The sequence below is a fragment of the Biomphalaria glabrata genome, chromosome 3 (genome assembly GCF_947242115.1).
Source record: "Biomphalaria glabrata chromosome 3, xgBioGlab47.1, whole genome shotgun sequence".
Classification (NCBI taxonomy): Eukaryota; Metazoa; Mollusca; class Gastropoda; family Planorbidae; genus Biomphalaria; species Biomphalaria glabrata.
The window spans coordinates 27,523,715-27,545,332 of NC_074713.1; the positions used below are offsets into that span (position 1 = coordinate 27,523,715).

The 21,618-nt window shown below is 37.1% G+C and overlaps 2 protein-coding genes and 1 long non-coding RNA gene across 3 annotated transcripts in view; 1 reads left to right on the forward strand and 2 right to left on the reverse strand.

Moving 5' to 3' along the window:
* Nucleotides 1–16,020, reverse strand: LOC106060090 (galectin-4-like). Its single transcript, XM_056024318.1, has 7 exons — nt 15,871–16,020; nt 14,671–14,720; nt 8,003–8,094; nt 5,475–5,694; nt 757–879; nt 297–326; nt 1–24 (listed from the first exon to the last, which is right to left on the reverse strand). Exons 1-7 carry the CDS (start codon nt 15,908–15,910, stop codon nt 16–18), a joined length of 564 nt encoding a protein of 187 aa, XP_055880293.1. The 5' UTR covers nt 15,911–16,020; the 3' UTR covers nt 1–15.
* LOC129925215 (uncharacterized) overlaps nt 8,057–21,618 on the forward strand; it is a 16,393-nt gene continuing 2,831 nt past the window's right edge. The window contains exon 1 of the long non-coding RNA XR_008777006.1: nt 8,057–8,185. This is a non-coding gene — a long non-coding RNA (uncharacterized LOC129925215). The remainder of the gene's footprint in view (nt 8,186–21,618) is intronic.
* On the reverse strand, nt 9,306–13,198 carry LOC129925214 (uncharacterized). The gene has a single exon (XM_056024317.1). It carries the CDS (start codon nt 13,191–13,193, stop codon nt 9,792–9,794), a length of 3,402 nt encoding a protein of 1,133 aa, XP_055880292.1. The 5' UTR covers nt 13,194–13,198; the 3' UTR covers nt 9,306–9,791.

Sequence of the window (21,618 nt, forward strand, 5' to 3'; positions counted from 1 at the left end):
ATTTCATGGACATTGTCAATGTCGCTAAAAATAAAAAATAAAAAGATGAAGAGTGTATGGGTTCCGGTTATTCCCTTATTGAAATTATTTTGTAATATAAATGCAAGAGCATGAACAATTTGATCCTGTAGTGTTAAAAAGTGCATTAAAATGATCCTATAATTTCCTTTCTTTTGTACACCGGATACATCATACATCAAAAAGCTAACTCTGTTTAGTTTTCCCACCATGTATGAAAATCGTTAAAAGTATTCCCAGCAATTAATAAGGAACAAAAATAAAACAAAATTACTTACTGCTGGCGGAGCACTTTTTACTGCCCTTGTCTGGGGAAATTAAATTGTCCTTAATTAGTAGGTTAATAACATCTTGAGTAAATTGTCCAACAAGCAATGGGTGAATGTTTTATATGTCAGTTCCTTGTTGCCTGAGTGAATGAAACAACACTAGAACCTCAGTATCCGCTTTTAATTATTTTTTTGTTTCTATTTTTAAAACCAATTTGAAATTGTATTTGGCAGCACACGTTACGTGATAGTTTTAGTTGCCTTGCCATATCTAATGCGATGAAAATGATATAGATTTGTTGTTGTTGTTGTTTTAGAAACATTTATTTGAGATATAACTATTAAAGAAAACATAATTGAAATATTAGAAACTGTTTTTCATTCAATGTCAGATATGGACAGAAGCTAAGGAGAAATGGGGAAATATAAATTTAATTAAAAATAATTAATAAAATGAGACTAGACTCACCGTGTCGCTGTTAAAAAGCTGTATAGAACTAATAGACACATCCCCACTGATGTATATGAAGTTAGCTTCGTGCATGTCAACTCGATGATTAAAAGCATAGAAAGGTGAGTCGTCTATAGTGATCTGTGGAGTGGCACAAAACATTTGGATTTAATGGGAGGAATATTTGAGCAACATGCAAAACAGTAAACACCAAACGTAAGTCAGAAATGTTGTAATGTTTGTAGCGAGTGAAAAAGTAACGTGAGAGGCGGAACACTGAATACATACATATGATCATACAATGGTAGCACTCTAAAGAAGGAGGTAACTGTCAATGTTGCCGTGATCGTGATAAAAAAATGTATTTCATTTGTTTGTTTTTTTAAGTTGTACGACTTCAATTCAAACTCGAGGGATCAAGCCTGATCAAGCTGACACCTTTACTACTGTGCCAGCGAATTGCTTATGAAAATGGAAGGTTTTATAATTATTTATTGCTCATTTTAATTTCAAACTTTAACCTAATTATCTACTTATTGTATAAAGGGGACCTACTCAACTTATATCACTATATCTGTCATGTACAATTTCTTTTCCTTGTTTGATACCAAACAAAATAATCAATTACCAATAGTTAATGGTTAATATTTTTGCAAGAAGTACAAGAACTAATTGTGCGAAATTTCAACTTGATCCGAGGTTGGGTGTGGGAGAAATAGCGTGTACAAACTTTCTACCAACAGATAGAAAGACAGATAGACTGAGTTTTAAAAAAAACATGTCAAAATCAGAGTATGCTTTAAAACAAGGACTCTCTAGAACTAATGTCCCAGATAGAGATTGTCAGGGAGAGGTATGGCGAGAATGAATGTTAGTTTGATATTATGATATGATTGTTATATCCCCTTGTTATGAATGCGAAGTGTTGCACGTGTTGTGAACTGAGTGATTAAGTCTTCGTTGAATGTGCGAGAGAATGTGTTAGTCAGTAAGGTCTTGCTCCCGGTCCAGGAAGGTTGGACGTTTACTTCCTGGACTGGTATTTATGTATTTATAAGTTGATGGACTGGTGTATTGTGTATTACTATTTCATAAGAGTGATATAATTGTGTGCGTTATCAAGTATTAAAGTATTGTTGATATTCATGAATATAAGGAGTTAGAGTTGATGTATATTAAGTGTTCGTATTTGAGTTAAGCAAGTATTGATGACATAATTGAGTAACCAAGAAAGTATCAAGCAAGTATTATATAGTATTCAAGAAACCCCTAGTGAGCCACAGGAGCCAAGTAACAGAACAATAACAAGAGACAAGCAGAGCATAGCAGCAGCAGTAATATATATATATAATTTTCGACATCTGACATCTGGGGGCCTGTCCGGGCAGGTATCGTTGTACCTGTTACCTGTATTATTAAACACCAGTGTATTAACCGGTGTACTAATACAGTGTTATTCTTGACATTACCTGAGGGCTAGTCCGGGCAGGTCAGTTATACCTGTTATGTCATTCGTCACGTTGAAGAAGTCGATAAGAAAATAAAGAATAAGCAACACAAGCAAAGATAAGGATACCGAATTTTTTGAGCTTCGTCCGGTCTGGGACAGTAACTATTGTACATGACATTGTCTACTAAAGTTACTTGAACGTTACTTGTTAACTTAACCTTTATAAGTTAATTTACGCTTATTCAGTAATATTTCTTATTATTTGTGATTACCATGGACGAGTTTAAACCTAGGTCAATTGAGGTATTAATAGAACAGGCCCACATGTTTGGAATTCAGGGTGATGAATTACGAGAGTTTGTTTTAAACCAACAAAAACTAGATCTAGATAGATTAAAAGATTTAAACCGACAAAAGCTAGATCTAGAAAGATTAAATTTAGAATTAGAAAGAAACGCAATAGAAGTGGTAAAGTTGGAAATGGAACTGGACGAGTTTAAACCTAGGTCAATTGAGGTATTAATAGAACAGGCCTACATGTTTGGAATTGAAGGTGATGAACTACGAGAGTTTGTTTTAAAACAACAAAAACTAGATCTAGAAAGATTAAAATATTTAAACCGACAAAAACTAGACCTAGAAAGATCAAAATTAGAATTAGAAAGAAAGGCAAATGAAGTGGTAAAGTTGAAAATGGAACTGGAAGTAAAACTGTCATTACAGGGAGATGTGAACTATAAAATAGAAATTGAAAATGACATATTAACTAATGAGGAACAAAATAACTATCAGGATATTGATAATAATATAAGTGGGATAGAAGATAATGAAGAAATTGAGAATGTCTTATCAAGTAAGGAACTAAATGATTGTAATTATACTGTTTATGATATCAGTGAGATAGAAAAGGGAAAAGTAATTGAAAATGTCTTAACCAATATGGAACTAAAGGATTGTAATTATATTATTAATGATATGAGAGAGATTGAAGATAAGGAGATATTAATTGAAAATGTCTTAACCAATATGGAACTAAAGGATTGTAATTATATTATTAATGATATGAGAGAGATTGAAGATAAGGAAGTATTAATTGAAAATGTCTTAACTAATAAGGAACTAAATGACTGCCATTATATTGAAAATGATATCAGTGACAACCCATATAAAAGAGAAAAAAGTGAAAATGTGTTAACTACTAAAGAACTTATTGATTGTCGGTTTAATGAAGTAACTACTGAGGAACTTATTGATAAGGAACATATTGATTGTCAGTTTATTGACAATAATATTATTCATGTTCTGAGACCATTTCACAGAGTACACAAACCATTGAAGAGATTAAACCTAACAAAAGGAGTTTATCAAGTTGTTGGTACTGGTAAAGTAAAACCAGACTCCAATTGGCTACAAATGTTTTTCTACCTAAAAATCCCCAGAAGAAGAAAAATAAGTCTTAAAGAAGTTTGTCAAGTTGTTGGTGGGGGTAAAGTTAAACCAGACCCCAATAGGCTACAAATGTTTTTGTACCTAAAACTTCCAAGAAAAAGAAAAAAGAAATCTTGACGTAGTGTTTCCCCTCTCCCTGTTGCTGAGAAGGGGAATGTCCACGAGGGTCACCTGAATTCCCGAGTGCGACTTGGCAATAGAGAAAATTCAGCCTATTTTGTCCTCTTCTTGTATTTTAATTTTTGTTGTTGTACCAAATCTTAATATATTGTATTATCTAAACAGTTCACCCGAAATAGCTTGCTGTGTGTTGCACCAAGTAGATGGCTTCCTTCCGGTAAAGTGCAGAGAGCTGATACATGGAGAGTAGCATTACTTCATTAGTAGCGTGAGTGTCCAACGCCTAGACAGATACCTCTGATACACAGGAGGTTGCACAATCCAGTTTGACCACAGACTAGCCACAGACCATTGTCTACTAGCAGATAAACTGTCAAGATTTAGCATAGTTGTATTAGTTATAATTGTTAGAATTCATCTTTTTTTTTTTTTTTTTTTTCCCAATACAATATGAAACGCAGTTATAACTATTAGAGATTGTATCTTGTCATATATTATTGCTATATATAGGAGTTGATCTTTTCTTGTATTTTTGCTGTTTTACATATTAAATATTAACGTGGGAAGGACTATGCCTGCCGACTTCAAATTGTAATTTAATTCTCCATGCCACTATTTTTTTTTCTCATTTATTCTTTTCTCATTTATTCTTTTCTCTCTTTCCCTTTGTTGTAAATAGCTGGACATATTTCTTTTGTTAGGTTAATAAGGGCTATTTCACTTTCATGTACATTATATACATTTGTGTGTAGATATAGTTGTTTATATGTATGTATATAAGTATGTGTATGACACAGTGTGTATGTATGTATATTTATGTATATATTTGAATGACTGTTATCTAATAACAGTCATATCGTGAGAGGGGGGATGTCAGGGAGAGGTATGGCGAGAATGAATGTTAGTTTGATATTATGATATGATTGTTATATCCCCTTGTTATGAATGCGAAGTGTTGCACGTGTTGTGAACTGAGTGATTAAGTCTTCGTTGAATGTGCGAGAGAATGTGTTAGTCAGTAAGGTCTTGCTCCCGGTCCAGGAAGGTTGGACGTTTACTTCCTGGACTGGTATTTATGTATTTATAAGTTGATGGACTGGTGTATTGTGTATTACTATTTCATAAGAGTGATATAATTGTGTGCGTTATCAAGTATTAAAGTATTGTTGATATTCATGAATATAAGGAGTTAGAGTTGATGTATATTAAGTGTTCGTATTTGAGTTAAGCAAGTATTGATGACATAATTGAGTAACCAAGAAAGTATCAAGCAAGTATTATATAGTATTCAAGAAACCCCTAGTGAGCCACAGGAGCCAAGTAACAGAACAATAACAAGAGACAAGCAGAGCATAGCAGCAGCAGTAATATATATATATATAATTTTCGACATCCGACAGAGATCTGTTCTGTTTTACACAGCTAATGTAATAAATTCAATAATATTAAATTGCAATATCTATCACTTACCACATATGACTGTTTGGTCACAGCTATCTCTATCACTTACCACATAGAACTGTTTGGTCACAGCTATCTCTATCACTTACCACATAGGACTGTTTGTTCACAGCTATCTCTTTTCTCTATCACTTACCACATAGGATTGTTTGGTCACAGCTATCTCTATCACTTACCACATAGGACTGTTTGGTCACAGCTATCTCTATCACTTACCACATAGGATTGTTTGGTCACAGCTATCTCTATCACTTACCACATAGGACTGTTTGGTCACAGCTATCTCTATCACGAAAGGCTGGTTCGTATTGAAAGGCATATTCAGCCAGCGTTCTTCCTTGCGCCACTTGGAATTCTTCTTGTAGTTCATAACTACCTGGCCATCTGTGCACTTGGAATTGAACCTAAACCTCGGGTTGAAGTGAAGGACACAATCCTTGTCGATGTTATTGTCCTGGCTCAGGTTCACACTGAAGCTGGGGAAGAAAAAAGAGCTAGATGCAGAGTACTTCGTTTGTAAGTTTTAGTAAGTTTTAGAACATTGTCCACTCAACCTAAATCAAAGCATCGTCTGATTTTATTGAAGTAACAATTAGAATGAATGCAGTCTTGCAGCGCAGAATGTTACTCTTCTATTAGAGAATAAAACTCCAAAACTTGCACATCATTGGTTACCTCCCATTTTTCTTTTCCATTTCCATTTAAACACGAGTACCGGTTACTTGAAACAAAAAAAAAAAAAAAGTTACCAGCAAGTCTTGGCCCTGACCCCACCTCGAGGCTAGGAATTGATGTCTATCCAAATACATAAATAGGAGAACGGTGTGATCAAATGAAAGTACCAACATTGTATACACTACTTTAATAAGGCCATAATCAGCTTATCTTATCTTATAGATGGCATACGTTATCTCAGTGATGCCCAAACTACGGCCCGTGGGCCAGATCCGGCCTGCGACGTGGTTCTGACCGGCCCGCCAAAACATCAGCACAAAATGTAGAAAATATAAAGAAAAAGGTTGAAAAATGTATTTTCTCTATGTTAGGATTCTCACGTTTCCTTTGATGTATTTCATACTAATCTATTGTCTTGTTAGTTATTCATGTTCATTTTTTTTCTATAAGAACACAAGTTTGTTTTTTTTCCGCGACAAGAATTGACAGTTATTTTAGAGTCTTGGACGATTCAGCGGCTGTCTTGAGCTAGCTGTGTCCTTGACATCTCATGTGTATAACACAGCGCATCTTTTCTGCATCATTTTGGTTCGGGTATACTTCTGACATCAACATGATTGGTGCCATTCCATGTAACATTTGTACGTTTATGAAATGGGAGTGTCGAAGAATTGGATATTCCAGAACAAGTGGACAAATCTTTATTAAATGTAAATTAACAAGACAACATGTTTGATTAGTACTGAAAGTCTGGCAGTTTTAAAGAACAAAACATAAAAGGCATTCTAAAACAAATCATTACAAAAATATGGAGGCATTGTTAGTTTGAACCGCTAAGAAAAGAGTCGCTAAGTTACATCTAGAGTTGAGCGAATGACGAAAATATTTACCAAGAAGTCAATAAAATGAATCGCGGCTGTAATGGAGGCTACAGAGTTGCTCACATTTTAAGAAGGGAAATGAAGCATTAAAAAGTGCTTGCTAGAAGGAATGGAATAAAATCGGCCTGAACAAAAATGCATTTAAAGCTGTGCCGCCTTTCTGGCATGACTATTGCAAAACGAGTGAACAATGTTGATGAAAATCTTCATTCAAAACTAAATAACAGAGCAGCAGATTGTGAAATATATACTATTGCCGCTGAGGAGTGTCACAAACTGGAACTGATTGACTTAGAAAGCCAGACTTTCCAGCTTGAGAAATTTCGAGCAATACAGACAATAGATTTCTTCGCCGTGTTGTTTACATACACCTTGCACATTTCCGAAAACACTGGACCTCATTCACCAATCGTAAACAAACAACATTTAGCCACGTGGTGCTCTATCTCTTCTATAGAATTTACGATCTCATGTTTAATTTATGATGGTTGTCACGTGACAGTTTTTTTTCATTGTTTTATCAGTAATATCACTTGACTAAATGTTGTTTGTTTACGATTGGTAAATAAGGTCCATTGCTGTGTAGGATGACAATGTTTACAAGCACTTAATTTAGTAGAAAAACTGTTTCAGTTATAAAACACCTGAAACCCTTGTTACATAATTGACTTATGGCTGGATCCACAGGATTGTTATAAAACTTTTTAAACTGGTTTAGTCTCTATTTCATTTTTCTGCATCTTTTTTCATTAATGTGGCCCGCGACACGAGTGTCGGAAATTAAAATCGCCCGCAGGCTGTATAAGGTTGGGCATCACTGAGTTATGAAAGATAATTATGCCCTACGCATTTCATATATTAATCTAGTCATTCATGCTAATCAGTGACTCTGCTAAGTCGTTGGTTTTCCTGGCTGACATATGCAACCCACCCCATGCTCTAACGGCACTAAGAAGAATGAGCACTTTCGTTGATCTTCGCATTTGAAACAAGGTCTTACACAATGATTGTTTCCCTTTGAAAGTAAATTAAGCCACGAATTTTTTGTCATTGTTCTGACAACATTGACATATACGCTAATACGTCACAGTGAATGGCCTAGTTTCATTTGTTGCTAGACCAAAAGTTGCTAAACAGTTCATCCATTGAACATGTATCTCAGTGTTAACCTTTTGAACGTTGGTAGTGTTGTTCCAGCATTGTTTCGGTGACGATGATTTTATCTTACCTTTTGAACGTTGGTAGCGTTGTTCCGGTGATGATGATTCTATCTCCCTGTTTCAGTTTGACTGGCAGCTGACAACACAAAGAACTTTTATTCTAGAGAAATAAAGTCATTGTTGTGTGAAGTTCATAATATTTATATGGATGGACAGACTTATGAGTAGGTAGATCAGTGGATATATAGAAGGTAAATTTTGTTTTATTTTACATGTTTCGTAAGTTCCTTCAAAAGTGAAGATAGGTCAAATCTCTTCAGGACGGCGAAAAAGCCAGCCAGGAAAACCAATAACTTGGCAGAATTTAAGTCATGATTAACATGCATGACTAGATTGACCTAGGAACGCGCGTAGGAAGTAATCTTCTTTTTGGAAGTAGCGTCAGTAGGCATAAGAATGGTGGTGGCAGTGGCGTAGCTAGGGTGTTTGTAGGTGGAGGGGAAAATTTGAAAATCCTCCCGGGTTCCAACTTGAGGTGGGCCCCAAATGAGAGTTCGATTTTTTTACATTAAATATTACGCAAAATGCAGGGGCCCCCAAAGAGGCCAAGCCCCCCCACCCTATGCCCCCAAATGATAGCACATTCCTAGCTACACCACTGGGTGGGGGCTGGGTTTGAACCCGGGACTGTAAAGACGACAGTCCAGAGCGCATTGCTCAGTCAGTCATGAATATTGGAGATGTTCGCAGTTATCTGCTCTTTGTTTGCACTTGTTTTTTTAGCGGCCCCCGAAAGGGGAAAAGACGCTATTAATTTTGTGTGGTTTGTCCGTTCGTCCGTCCCGTTTAGAGCTCAGAAACGAAGAGAAAATGAAAATCGGACATCATGATATTTTAGACCATTCAAAGTTCTGATGCTACGGCTACTTTTTTCTTTTCCGAAAGTGAACCATCTAATTTTTTAAATTATCTATGCAATGAAAAACTTCAGGTGGTAAGTTTTTTAAAAAGGTCACAGACTTCTTCATTAATAACTCAAGCTTCATTCATAGATTCGCGCATTAGTACAAAAATTGCATCTAACGTGTAATAAGATATAAAGGAACACTGAAGAGTAACCTAAACCAAGGCTTTATTAAACTAGAACGACACATGAACTGACGAAAGAGACTTGGACAGTAGCACACTAAATCAATGTTGTGAACACATTCTCACGACGTTACACAAACATAAACAAATAGTAACTATTTCACCACATTCACCCCGCCTAGAATTAAAATAGCAAGTATAGTAATATAGTAGGCCAATAGCATAAATAAAAAGAGAATGCCAGTGCATGTAATACAATAGATCAATAAACAGTATCGAAATATTAATTTCTCTTGTAAACATTAATAAATGGTGATACAAAGAAACCTAAAAACCAGTATCTGTTGTATGACTTATAAACAATTACTAGTTTCTGTTTTAAGTATTAACAAATAGTGTAGTAAGTAGACATGTACGTAAGTAAGTGAAAAGTAAACTCTAGTATAAGTAGCAAGAGATAAACAATGCCAGTTTATGTAGAACATAAGTAGTGCAAAAGAGGAACAACTCTAGACTCTATAGTTTGGCCTGGTTCTTCTCTCTCTCAAGTTATAACGGGGTTGACTATCCTGTTCTACAGTTTGGGAGTCACTAGTGAGTTCCTGAGCGTCAAGTGGGGTATTTTCAAGAGGAAGCGCTCGGAGGTCCTCAGAGCCTACCAGGGGTTCTTTCCTTTCTTGTATCACCGTAGGGGTGTTGGCTGGTACTTCCGTGTTTTGAGTTTCTGGAGGATATTCATTATCCTCACTCTGAGGGAAGAACGAAGGTTCACTTGTTGTTGTGGATGGGGAGGGGGGTGGGAGCCAAGCGTCTTAGAGAGACCGTCTCCTCTTTACCGCTGGGCAACCGTACGACGGCATATTGGGGGTTACACATCAGCAATTCGACTTCCTCCGAGAGAGGATCATATTTTGAAGATCGGTTCTCTCTTCTCAGCAACACTCGACCTGGGCTAGATAGCCAAGTGGGGATAGATATCCCGAAGGAGGATTTCCGGTTGAACCGGAAAACTCTCTCATGTGGAGTTTCGTTTGTTGCCGTAGATAGTAATGATCTAATCGAGTATAGGGCCTGGTTCAAGACAAGCTCACATCTTGAGATCGGGAGATCGAGGTCTTTCAGTGCTAAAGTAACAGCGTTCCATAGAGTTTTGTTTAGTCGTTCAATTTGTCCGTTGCCTGAAGGATTAAAAGCTGTTGTTCTACTTGTAGCTATTCCCCTCTCGTGCAGAAAGGATTGCACCTCCCTCGACATAAAGGACGTACCTCTGTCAGAATGGACGTACTCTGGCATCCCAACTAAGGAAAACAGCTGATTTAAACACTTTATGACAGTAGATGAGGACATATCGGGACATGGGTAGGCAAATGGGAAGCGTGAGTACTCATCCACCATTGTTAATAAGTATTTGTTGTGAGTAGCAGATGGGAGTGGCCCCTTAAAATCAATGCTTACTCTCTGAAATGGTTGGGTAGCCTTGATGAGGGTGCCTGAAAACTGTTTGAAGAATCTAGGCTTCAGTTCAGCGCAAGTTTTACATTGGTTTACCACTTTGCGGACGTCCTCGCAGGAAAAAGGTAAGTTCTTAGTCCGAACGAAATGGAGGAGTCTCGTGACCCCTGGGTGACAGAGGTTGTTGTGTAACAGTTTGAGGTCTTCTCCAGTCATTGCTGACGCAAAGTGGTTCCTTGAAAAGGTATCCGCCGCAGCTTTTTGTTTCCCGGGTCGATATACGACGTCATATTGGAAACAACTAAGCTCCAGTCGCCATCTTTGAATCTTTTCGTTTTTGATCTTGCCCTTGTTCTGCTGGTCAAACATAAAAGACACTGAGCGTTGATCTGTAACCAATGTGAAGGGTCTACTGATAAGGTAATGTTGCCATTTTCTCAGGGCTTCTACGATAGCGTATGCTTCCTTTTCCACTGCTGAGTGTCTGCGTTCACTATTAGTGAGTGTTCTTGAAAAGAAGGCGACAGGACGGCCGTCTTGATTAAGAGTGGCGGCAATCGCGATGTCAGAGGCATCTGTTTCGACTGTTAGTGGTCGATTGTAGTCTATCGTCGACACAGCAGCGTTTTCAAGTTCGTGTTTTAGCTGTTTAAAAGCTTGTTGTACTTGTTCAGGGGGAGGAAAGGCTTTGTTGTTCACCAATAAATGGATCTTGTTGGAGAAAGTAGGGATCCATTGAGAATAATAGGACAGTATTCCAATCACCCGCTTTTGTGATTTCATGTCTTGTGGTGGAGGTAGGTTTCTCAATGCTTGAAATCTTTCGGGGTCTGGTCTTAATTGCCCTTGTGAGATTTCGTAGCCTAGGAGGCATACTTTATTAGTCGCAATAGCACTTTTATCATTGTTGAAGGTGATACCGTACTTTTTAGCGGCATTGAGAAATCTCTGTAGATTCTGGTCGTGGCTAATGGAGTCAAGTCCGCAGATGGTAACGTTATCCACGTAAGCGAACGTGTCCTGTAGCCCTGCCTCCTCAATTATTGTGTTGATCGTCCTTTGAAATGCGGCGACTCCGTTTGTCACTCCAAAAGGAATGCGGCAAAACTGATAAAGCTTTCCGCCAGCCTCGAACGCCGTGTACTGCTTTTCATCATCCCTGATAGGTATCTGGTGGTAAGCGCTTTTGAGGTCAAATGTACTGTACATTGAGTATTTAGATATTTCCTGCACCAGTTCATCAACTTTTGGCACGGGATACGCGTCGAGGTAAGTGAATCGATTGATGGTTTGGCTATAGTCGATAACCATTCTCTTTTTGTGCCTTTCATTCGTTGTTACAATTATCTGGGCTCGCCACGGGGACGTGGAAGGCTCAATAATTTTGTCAGATAGAAGTCTCTTGATTTCAGTTTGAATGAATTTGGAGTCAGGCATAGAATATTTTCTAGATTTAGTGGCTATGGGATGGCAGTTAGGAGCCAGATTAGCGAAGAGGCGAGGGGCTTCAACTCGTGCAGCTTTCAGCGTACAGACCTGGAGAGTGCTTCGTTTTCCTTCAAATGGGATCATCAGTTTTTCGTGCTGGCTGATGAAATCTAGCCCTAAGATTACATCAGATACTAGTCCATCTAGTAGTGAGAGCTTAACACTTTCATATTGTTCATCTTTGTACTTTATTTTAGCGAAAATATGGCCGTGAGTAGTGCGAGAAAGATGTGTAGAGGCCATGTAGATTCTGTTTCTGGACGTTTCTAATTTCCATTTGTACCTTTTAGCAATTGAAGAAGATATATAGCTTTCACTGCTCCCCGTATCCACGAGAGCCTTCAATGGTACTCCATTGACGAGTATTGAAATAGTAGATTTAGTAAGACCGGACGCTGGTGTCGATGCCCAGGAAGATCCAACGGTTGTAGTCCGAGACGTCTCATCATCTGCTTTCACTATGTCTGAGGTTATAGATTTGAGTGTCTGTCTGGTCGATCTACAGACTTTCTGGAAATGGCCCCTCTTACCGCACAGGTTGCATGTAGCGTCACGGGCCGGACATCTAAAGCGTTGATGTGGGCTGTTTCCACAAAAGAAACATCTTTTACTAGTCGCCGCACTCACCTCGTGTTCTACTTTTGTCGTTGGAGAAAGGCTCTCCTCGTCGGCGCTGGCTCCACAGGGAGTTTCAGAGTGGATGTTATACGCCATGGCATGGTTATGGGCATATTCAAGTTGCCTTGCCTCTTCATAGGCGCACTGTAGAGTTAGAGTAGATTTCTCTAAGAGTCGCAGCCTTATGCTGTTTGAAGCCAGTCCAGTAATGAAGGCGTCTCTTACGAAGATATCTCTGTGTTCTTCAGCGGTGACAGCTTTGAAGTCACAGTCTCTGGCCATACTTTTAAGCTTAAGTAGGAAGGAGTCAACGGTTTGTCCGCTCTCTTGACGACAAAGAGTTATCATGTGCCGTGCAAAATTTTCGCTTTTAGGCTTCATGTAGACATTTTGTAGAACTTTGATTGATTCATCGAACGTGGTACACTCACTTATGTACTGAAATACGCTCGAAGAAACGTAGTTTTCCAGTAATTTCTTTTTGTCAATCTCGCAGTGAGAGACTGAGGAGATGAAATTTTCAAATGTTCTGAGCCAGTGCAGCCACTTCTCGGCAGCCGATGGCGAGCTAGGCTCTATGTCCAGCTCTTTTGGCCTAAATAGACGTTCCATTTGTATTACTATTTTTACTTACAGACTGAGAATAGTGTTGAACGAAAATCCAAAAAAGATACGTGAGGCACATAGATCCATGGAATTGAAAATTTCTAGTTTAATAAATTGTAATAAGAACTAAAGGAACACTGAAGAGTAACCTAAACCAAGGCTTTATTAAACTAGAACGACACATGAACTGACGAAAGAGACTTGGACAGTAGCACACTAAATCAATGTTGTGAACACATTCTCACGACGTTACACAAACATAAACAAATAGTAACTATTTCACCACATAACGTCACAATGGAAAAAGTGTCAATGGATCATGATAAAATATATTTTCCATTTATTAACTAACTTATTGAATGGAATACTGATTGAAATGTTGTTTTTAAAAAAGAATTTTGATACGAACTTCGTTTTAATTATAAGTTTCAAAAATAACGAACTACTGTTAAAGCGCGCAGTTTTGACAGATCATTATATACTTGACAGTCTAAAAAAAACTAAAGGGTCCAGATCTAGATATATATATAATATTATTTATATTATACATGTATTAATGATTTGAAAAAAAAAAATATTAAGGCAATAGATTATCTTCTGACAGCTTAGGGGTGCAGATTTATTTATTATGTAAACAGTATTATCTAATTAAGAAGTGAATCGGATACCAACAGCATAGTCTATCATAGTAGATCTACACCTTACCCTGTACCAAAAGGCCTACTATTCCTTATCATAACATTGGCCAAGGTCTATTTATTTTAAGATTGAACGTGTAAAATCATACGAATTCTAGTCTAGATCTAGATTCTAATTCTAGATCTAGTTATATATATCTAATATCTTAGATTGAAGAACTAGGTTTAGATCTAGAATTAGAATCTTTAGAATTTTTAGATTTGCGAGGAAACAGTCTTATCCAAGTCTGTCATGTCATTTCTAGCTATCTCACTTCCTAAAGTAGGTGAATAATATTTTTTTTTTGTGTTGCCAATTTATCTAATTTTGTAAGAAAAAAATTAATCTTTTTTAGTTTCTCTTTATAACATGTAACATGTTATTAATTTTGAATGCAGGGATAAGGTTAATAATTATTATTTTAAACAAATATAAGTGTACGCTAAATGAATATATGGAGATGCTGTGGCTGAGAGGTAAAGCACTTGGAACTGGAAGTCCCCTGTTCGAATCCTGGTGAAGACTCTAGGTAGACCACTTCCGGGGGGCCGATTTTGAGTTTGTTTCCACACAAACTGTTTTTGTAACCCTGTTTAGATTGTATTTACGTTCTTAAATGAATACATTTTAGTATAAAGAGACATCTACAGAAGAGGAAGTGATATGAATAAATGTAGTGGCAATATAAAGAAATCTAAATAGACTAATTGACAACATGTAAGTAATGTTAAGAGTTGTAATTTGATCCTGGATTAATCAACTACGATGCCTTCATAGACGTATTTAAAGACACTGTTTCACTTACTGATATATTGTTGTTAGTCTCGTACAGACCTTGACCTTTGTCGCTCAAGTCTAAGGACAAATTACATCCATTTTGTTAGTATTCCAAGTTTTTTATTATTTTAGCAACACTACATGTAAAACAAGCAAGGTATACAAATACAAAGAAGAAGAAATCCACATTTACAACTATATGTCTCAATACTGTATAATTTATATCTCTTTTTCAGTAACAAACAAATAATTATTACCAATAATTAATTAACTAATTGGTTAGCTTTTTTTTATATTGATTCATCTTTTGTTAGGTATAATAAATAATTGTGTTAAGGTTAAACGTCATCTGAGAATGTATTTGGGATAAATAACGTGTACATTTATCTAATGCAACAAACCCTCACCTATATTTAGCCACATTTCTCAATTCTGTATGATTAATTTCCCATTTTAGTATCAAACAAAATAATTAATTACCAGTTATCAATTGACTAATTGGGTAGTTGTTTTTTTTTATTTTTGATTCCTGTTTTTTTGGGTACAGTAAATAATTCTGTAAAGTTTCAGCTTCATCCGAGAATGGATGTGGGAGAAATAACAACTTCAAAATTTGTACCACACAGACAGACAGAGTTAGTATAAGCTTTTTAATGAACTGGCGAACAATTTTCACCCAAACATTACATGAGTATTTACATGAAATTAAGATTTTTAAAAATCTCTCCTTCTTTCTATTAATTAGAAAATGTCACCCACAGAAACTTATTAAGAAATAGTTTTGTTGTTAGTGGTCTCGTCACTGCTTCAGCTTTAATGCTGACGTCATTTTGCCATTAAGATTTAACAGCATTACCGAACCACGGTTACAAATGTGTTCTGCATTTCATAATAATATCCCCTTGTTTGGTATGCTCCCATAGACCTGATGGTGGAATTGATAAGTATATAACTACCCACATTTTTAAATGCCCACTATTAAGTTAAAGTTAAATTACAGACCTCTGTGTGTATTACATGGAAGACACACGCTAATGTGCTATTTTTAGATGAACCACGTGACCTCGTCTACTCCATTATGTCATTCTAGAGGTAATCTTTAAACAGATTGAACTCGGAGTTGTCAAACTTTAACAAAGATCTAGATCTCACACAATGAAAACATTACATTTAAGTTAGTGATGATGTCAATGTTAGTGGAATTCTGAAAGTATTCTATGTTACTTACAGCAAAGTGAGACTGGAGTCGAGGACTCCGAGTTCCCCATAGTCCTGTTCTTGGTGACCCGAACTTCTGGCTTCTGTTTACATGAGACTAGTTACCCGCGAAATCAGGGATTCTCAATCAATTGTAGCATTAGCACATGTCTTATGTATTTTTTTTTTGTATTCCCTCAATTTGTTTTGCTTTCAGAACCTGCTGGTTTATTTCAAGTCAGACTATCATTTGTTTTTATTTCTAATTAAAACACAAGAGAAACTCACTGGCTGCTCATGCTAGTGTTAAATATCATACTTTGTTCTTTTTATTTCAACAAGTTTAGGAAGTTTCGACGCCACTTCTTTCAGCATTAGACGGCCTCGAATGATTATTTTCTGATGTTCAAACCATCGTATTCCTTTGTTTTTGGTGTATTTTTTTAATATGTGTGTGTTCCTCTCCACTTTATCCTAGTGATTCAAACTGAAACCTGTCTATATGTTTAGTAGATTTTAGTTAAAGATGTGCCCAACTATAAGTACATTCTTTGCTGAACACTTTCTTCAGTCTTATACAGAAAAAAATTTTACTCAACATTCCATTGTATGAGACTGCATAATGAGGAGACGTTTGGTCTATCAGTAGCAGTATTAATAGTGACTATACAATTAAATGCTATTATGTATACACACACTTGTTAAGGAATCCATATTCTTGACAAAATAATACTAATACCGGTACACTTAAATAAGGCATTGTAAAAAAAAAATCAATCCCTACTTTATGTTCAAATATATATGGTCAACTTGGCATTCATTTTTATTTGTCCTAGAAAAATCAAGAGAACACATTTTAAGCACCTGGAATCGAGCCCACTACATTCATGTTGCACGATGCTCTAACAACTTGGCCATGCTGCTCACGTTGAACAATAATTATGTAGATCTATAAGTACCATTTTCATGAATTAAATATAAAGTACCGTTACTTCCTTTGCACACAGTTAACATTATATTATACTGATATTTTAATTTAATCTTTTTTGTTACACAGCGACAGTTTATGTGCGAAGTTTCAGATCGCTAGGAGAATGAACAACTTACAATTCTCAATGATTCAGATTTTGTTTTTCACAACGGTGACAGTGTGAACTAATAGGAATTGAAAAAAAAAAACAACCTGGCCAGCTGTAGAGGAATGCAGCACACCTTCTCCTGTTCCTACATTCTATCCTAAAGTAGACATCCACTTTTATTTCACTTGGCCGCCATGTCTTTAAAAACCTGAGAACATTCTTAGCAAGCGAGATCTTGTCGGGAAAATCCGGAGCAGATTCGACTGGTTTGATCCTCGATCTAGATGGTCTAAATATAGACTCTAGTGAGGACAAGTTTGATCTGAGACACTTCGCAATGACACTATTGACAGGTACAGTGGCGATGTTTGTAGAGGGGAGCGAATTGTTATGATGGCGTGATGAAAAAAGCTGGTCTCAGATTTGTGAAATGAAAAGTTAAACTAGACTAGAGACACTGGCGGATCCAGTTGGGGGGGGGGGGGGAGCGACCACTCGGCCGACTTCTTCCTCCCGAAAGGAGGGGGGGGGGGCGGACGAATTTTAGTATAGAATTTGTATTCGAATTTATTACTTATGATAATAATATTTACTTATTATTTATATTTCAACCTATTTTTTAGATTATTTCGCCCCCCCCCCTCTAGTATGTTGGCCGATTTGGTGGGGTCGGGAGGAGGCGTTGGCATCAATCTCGAAACCCCCCCCCCCCCCTAGACTTTCGAGTGGGCGGGTGGCGGTCCAATTTATTTGTAGAAATCACAGCTTGCTAACAGAATAAATTAAACATCTATTTGATTAAAACTTGTTATTGATGTTTTAATCCCTGTTGGCCCATGGGGGAGGGGGGAATACCTCTACTGCCCTTCCCACCTAAACCCTTTAAGTTTTAAGGGGAAATCATAGTTTGTGAACAAAATTAGATGAATTAATATATAATTTTTATATTTTGTCGCTCCCCTTCTGGTATCTTGGCCGATTCGGTGGGGTGGGGGGATATATATACTGTATATATATTCTGTAAGCACGTTTATGCATAGGGTTGGGGTTTACTGGGCGTTAGGGCTGTGAGTGGAGTGTGTCCAGTGACTGTAGACTTGTGCGTGCTGTGAGTGGAGTGTGTCCAGTGACTGTAGACTTGTGCATGGTGTGAGTGGAGTGTGTCCAGTGGCTGTAGACTTGTGCGTGGTGTGAGTGGAGTGTCCAGTGACTGTAGACTTGTGCGTGCTGTGAGTGGAGTGTGTCCAGTGACTGTCACTGGCGGATCCAGAACTTTTGAGTGGGGGGGGCGATTTTTTCCAAACCCTAACCCTAATGCTCAGTAAACCCTAACCCTATGCATAAACGTGCGTATATATATATATATATATATATATATATATATATATATATATATATATATATATATATATATATATATATATATTTATATGAGAATTTTAAAAAGCAGCATTTCTCAACCTTTGGTGAAAAACAAAACAACTGGGGCATCGCTATAAGGTTTTCAAATGGGGTTCGGGGCGAAGCCCCGACGACAAAAGCGTTTTCTTGCTTTTTTCACTGCAGAAAAGTATTCTCCTGACATCTACAACTCATTATTTATCAATGGAGTTCGGGGCGAAGCCCCGACGCCAAAAGCGTTTTCTTGCTTTTTTCACTGCAGAAAAGTATTCTCCGGAGATTTACAGCTCATTATTCATCAGTGGAGTTCGGGGCGAAGCCCGGCCGCCAAAAGCATTTTCTTGCATTCTTCACTGTAGAAACGCATTCTCCTGACATCTACAACTCATTATTTATCAATGGAGTTCGGGGCGAAGCCCCGACGCCAAAAGCGTTTTCTTGCTTTTTTCACTGCAGAAAAGTATTCTCCTGACATTTACAGCTCATTATTCATCAGTGGACTTTGCCCCGACGCCAAAAGCGTTTTTTTGCATTCTTCACTGTAGAAACGCATTCTCCTGACATCTACAACTCATTATTCATCAATGGAGTTCGGGGCGAAGCCCCGCCGCAAAAAGCGTTTTGTTGCATACTTCACAGAAGAAACGCATTCTCCTGACCTAAAACTCATTATTCATACTATTAAAAAAGGACCTTTTGAATAATGTTGTATTGGAAAAATATTCTAATATGAATTTATAGGCCCGTAATACATTGCAAAAAATCCGATTTGTTCCTTGAAAAGATAAGATACCCCACATATTTAGATTTTGGCTTTGAGGATCTCCGCCGAAAAAAAAATTATTCGATAAATAATATTCAATAAAATCAAAGTATAAATTGTGAGCATATAGACTGGCCGATTAAAGAGTTTTATGAAACGAACATTTGTGACTTGCAATTTTGTGTACTTTATTATACAGCATTTATGAGCAGTATAAAAGTTAAGGATTCATATCTATTTCAGTCATAACCTATATAAGTAGTACAATATGTTCACTGGTGTTTTGTTTAATCTCTAAGAATGAAGATCGTGCAATTTTTCATAATTCGGAAATCCGAATACAATAGATATACATGTTTTCAAGCTACATGAAGTTACTTCCTTCGGCCAGTCTATATTTATATATGTCTATGATTGTGAGTTATAGTCCCAAATTTATTTAACTAGAAAAGTATCAGATTGAGTAAAGGTTAGAAAAAGGCGACTATGAAAAAATGATTTGGGTTTAGAACTCATCTCAATCGTGACTCTTATACTGAAAAATTTCGTTTGAATTCTAGTTTTTTAAATGCAAAGTCTTTCTTAAAATAGTTATGATAAATTCATGTGAAATTACATAAACTCTGTCTGGAAATGGGAGGGGGGGGGGGAAGTGAAAACGATTAATCCTCGCTCCTTTAATAATTTCTGCTAAAGATTGTATTTTGGCATTAAAGAATATGGGTGTGGCGACTCGATATAAGAATTTATTTATAGTATATATAAATTATATTAGTGACAGATGTTTTTGTTTTGTAATTTCCTAACTGTAATACAAAAAGAAAAAGTATTGGTTTGTCCGATGGGGGAAAGGCGATTGCTTGAATCGCCCCTCCCACCTGGTACAACCCTTTTTCATTTAAATTTTACTAATGATATAATTTGAGATTAGAGTCTGGTACGACATAATATACAATGAGTTCACATATCAATATATAGTTTATATTATATAGATATTCAACTAATTTTGTTCACAAACTATGATTCTCCATAAAAATAGGACCGCCCCCCCCCCACTCAGAGGGCTAGAGTGGGAAGGGCAGTACATGCAATTTCCCACTCCCCCAACCTCACCGAAACGGCCAAGATACAAGAAGGCGAGCGACATAATATAAATCTATATATTAATTCAACTAATTTTGTTCAAAAACTATGATTTCTCCATTAAAGTAGGACCGCCCCCCCCTCAAAAGGTTTAGGTGGGAAGGGCAGTAGAGATAAATTGGCAAACAGGGAACGACATAATACAAAGATCGGTTAAAATATCAATAACAAGTTTTAATCACATAGATATTTAATTGATTCTGTTAGCAAGCTGTGATTTCTACAAAGAAATTGGACCGCCCCCCCCACTCGAAAGTTTATGGTGGGGGGGGGAGGGCGGGATTGATACCATCGCCCCCTCCCGACCCCACCAAATCGGCCAACATACTAGAGGGGGGGGGCGAAATAATCTAAAAATAGGTTGAAATATAAATAATTAGTATATATTATTAACATAAGTAATGAATTCGTATACAAATTGTGTGAATTCTATACTAAAATTCGTCCGCTCCCCCCTTCGGGGGGGGGGGGGGTCGGCCGAGTGGGGGGGGCGATCGCCCCTACCGCCCCCCCCCCCCTGGATCCGCCAGTGGTGACTGTAGACTTATGCGTGGTGTGAGTGGAGTGTGTCTAGTGACTGTAGACTTGTGCGTAGTGTGAGTGGCGTGTGTATAGTGACTGTAGACTTATGCGTGGTGTGAGTGGAGTGTGTCTAGTGACTGTAGACTTGTGCGTAGTGTGAGTGTGTCCTGTGACTTGTGTCAGTCTCTCATCATCCATATGCTTATTCTTTTACTTAAAAAATGTCATGGACACTCTACATATTCTCTGCTAGAATGGCATTCTCATCACGCCCAACTATTATTAAGTAAAACTATTATCAATTTAAAAGAGGTATTTATATATATTGAACAAATGTTCATAGACATATCTCACTGCCATATATAAGTAACATTCATAACTAATAAAGCTAAAAAATCTTTTTTTTTTTTTCGTGGACTTAATCTACTGATGTCTTGTCTTTACACTCGCACAATTATTTAGGGGCTGAGTCATGGGCGTAGCCAGGGGGGGGGGGGGACTTTTGGGGTTCAAACACCGCAGGGGGGGGGGGGATCGAAATTTAGTGGCCGAATTTTTTCATTTGATTTTGTTTATTTTCGGTGAGATTTTAATATTAAACCATCATTTGCCCCAGCACAGCCGTTTTTTTTATTTTAAAACTCCCAACCAGGAGGCTTTGAGTTTAAAACCCCCTACCATAAGGTTTTGAGTTTAAAACCCCCTACCAGGGGTTTTTGCAGTTAAATCCCCCTCTTCAATAAAACAAAACAAAAAAAATGCAAACGACAATTCCCAAATTCCAAGAGCACAGTTAAGGAAGATTTTGATTTTAAAATTTACGATAAACCCCCTTTTCAATATAAAAAATGCAAATTACACACTCTAAATC

Bases quoted from the DNA above. Each gene is read 5' to 3' on its own strand.
- LOC129925214 (XM_056024317.1), bottom strand. From the start codon at position 13,193: ATGGAACGTCTATTTAGGCCAAAAGAGCTGGACATAGAGCCTAGCTCG.
- LOC106060090 (XM_056024318.1), bottom strand. From the start codon at position 15,910: ATGGGGAACTCGGAGTCCTCGACTCCAGTCTCACTTTGCT. The intron at 880-5,474 runs GTAAGTGATAGA...GCCACTCCACAG, and splicing joins TGACCAAACAGTCCTATGTG to ATCACTATAGACGACTCACC. The intron at 327-756 runs GTGAGTCTAGTC...TAATTTCCCCAG, and splicing joins AGCTTTTTAACAGCGACACG to ACAAGGGCAGTAAAAAGTGC.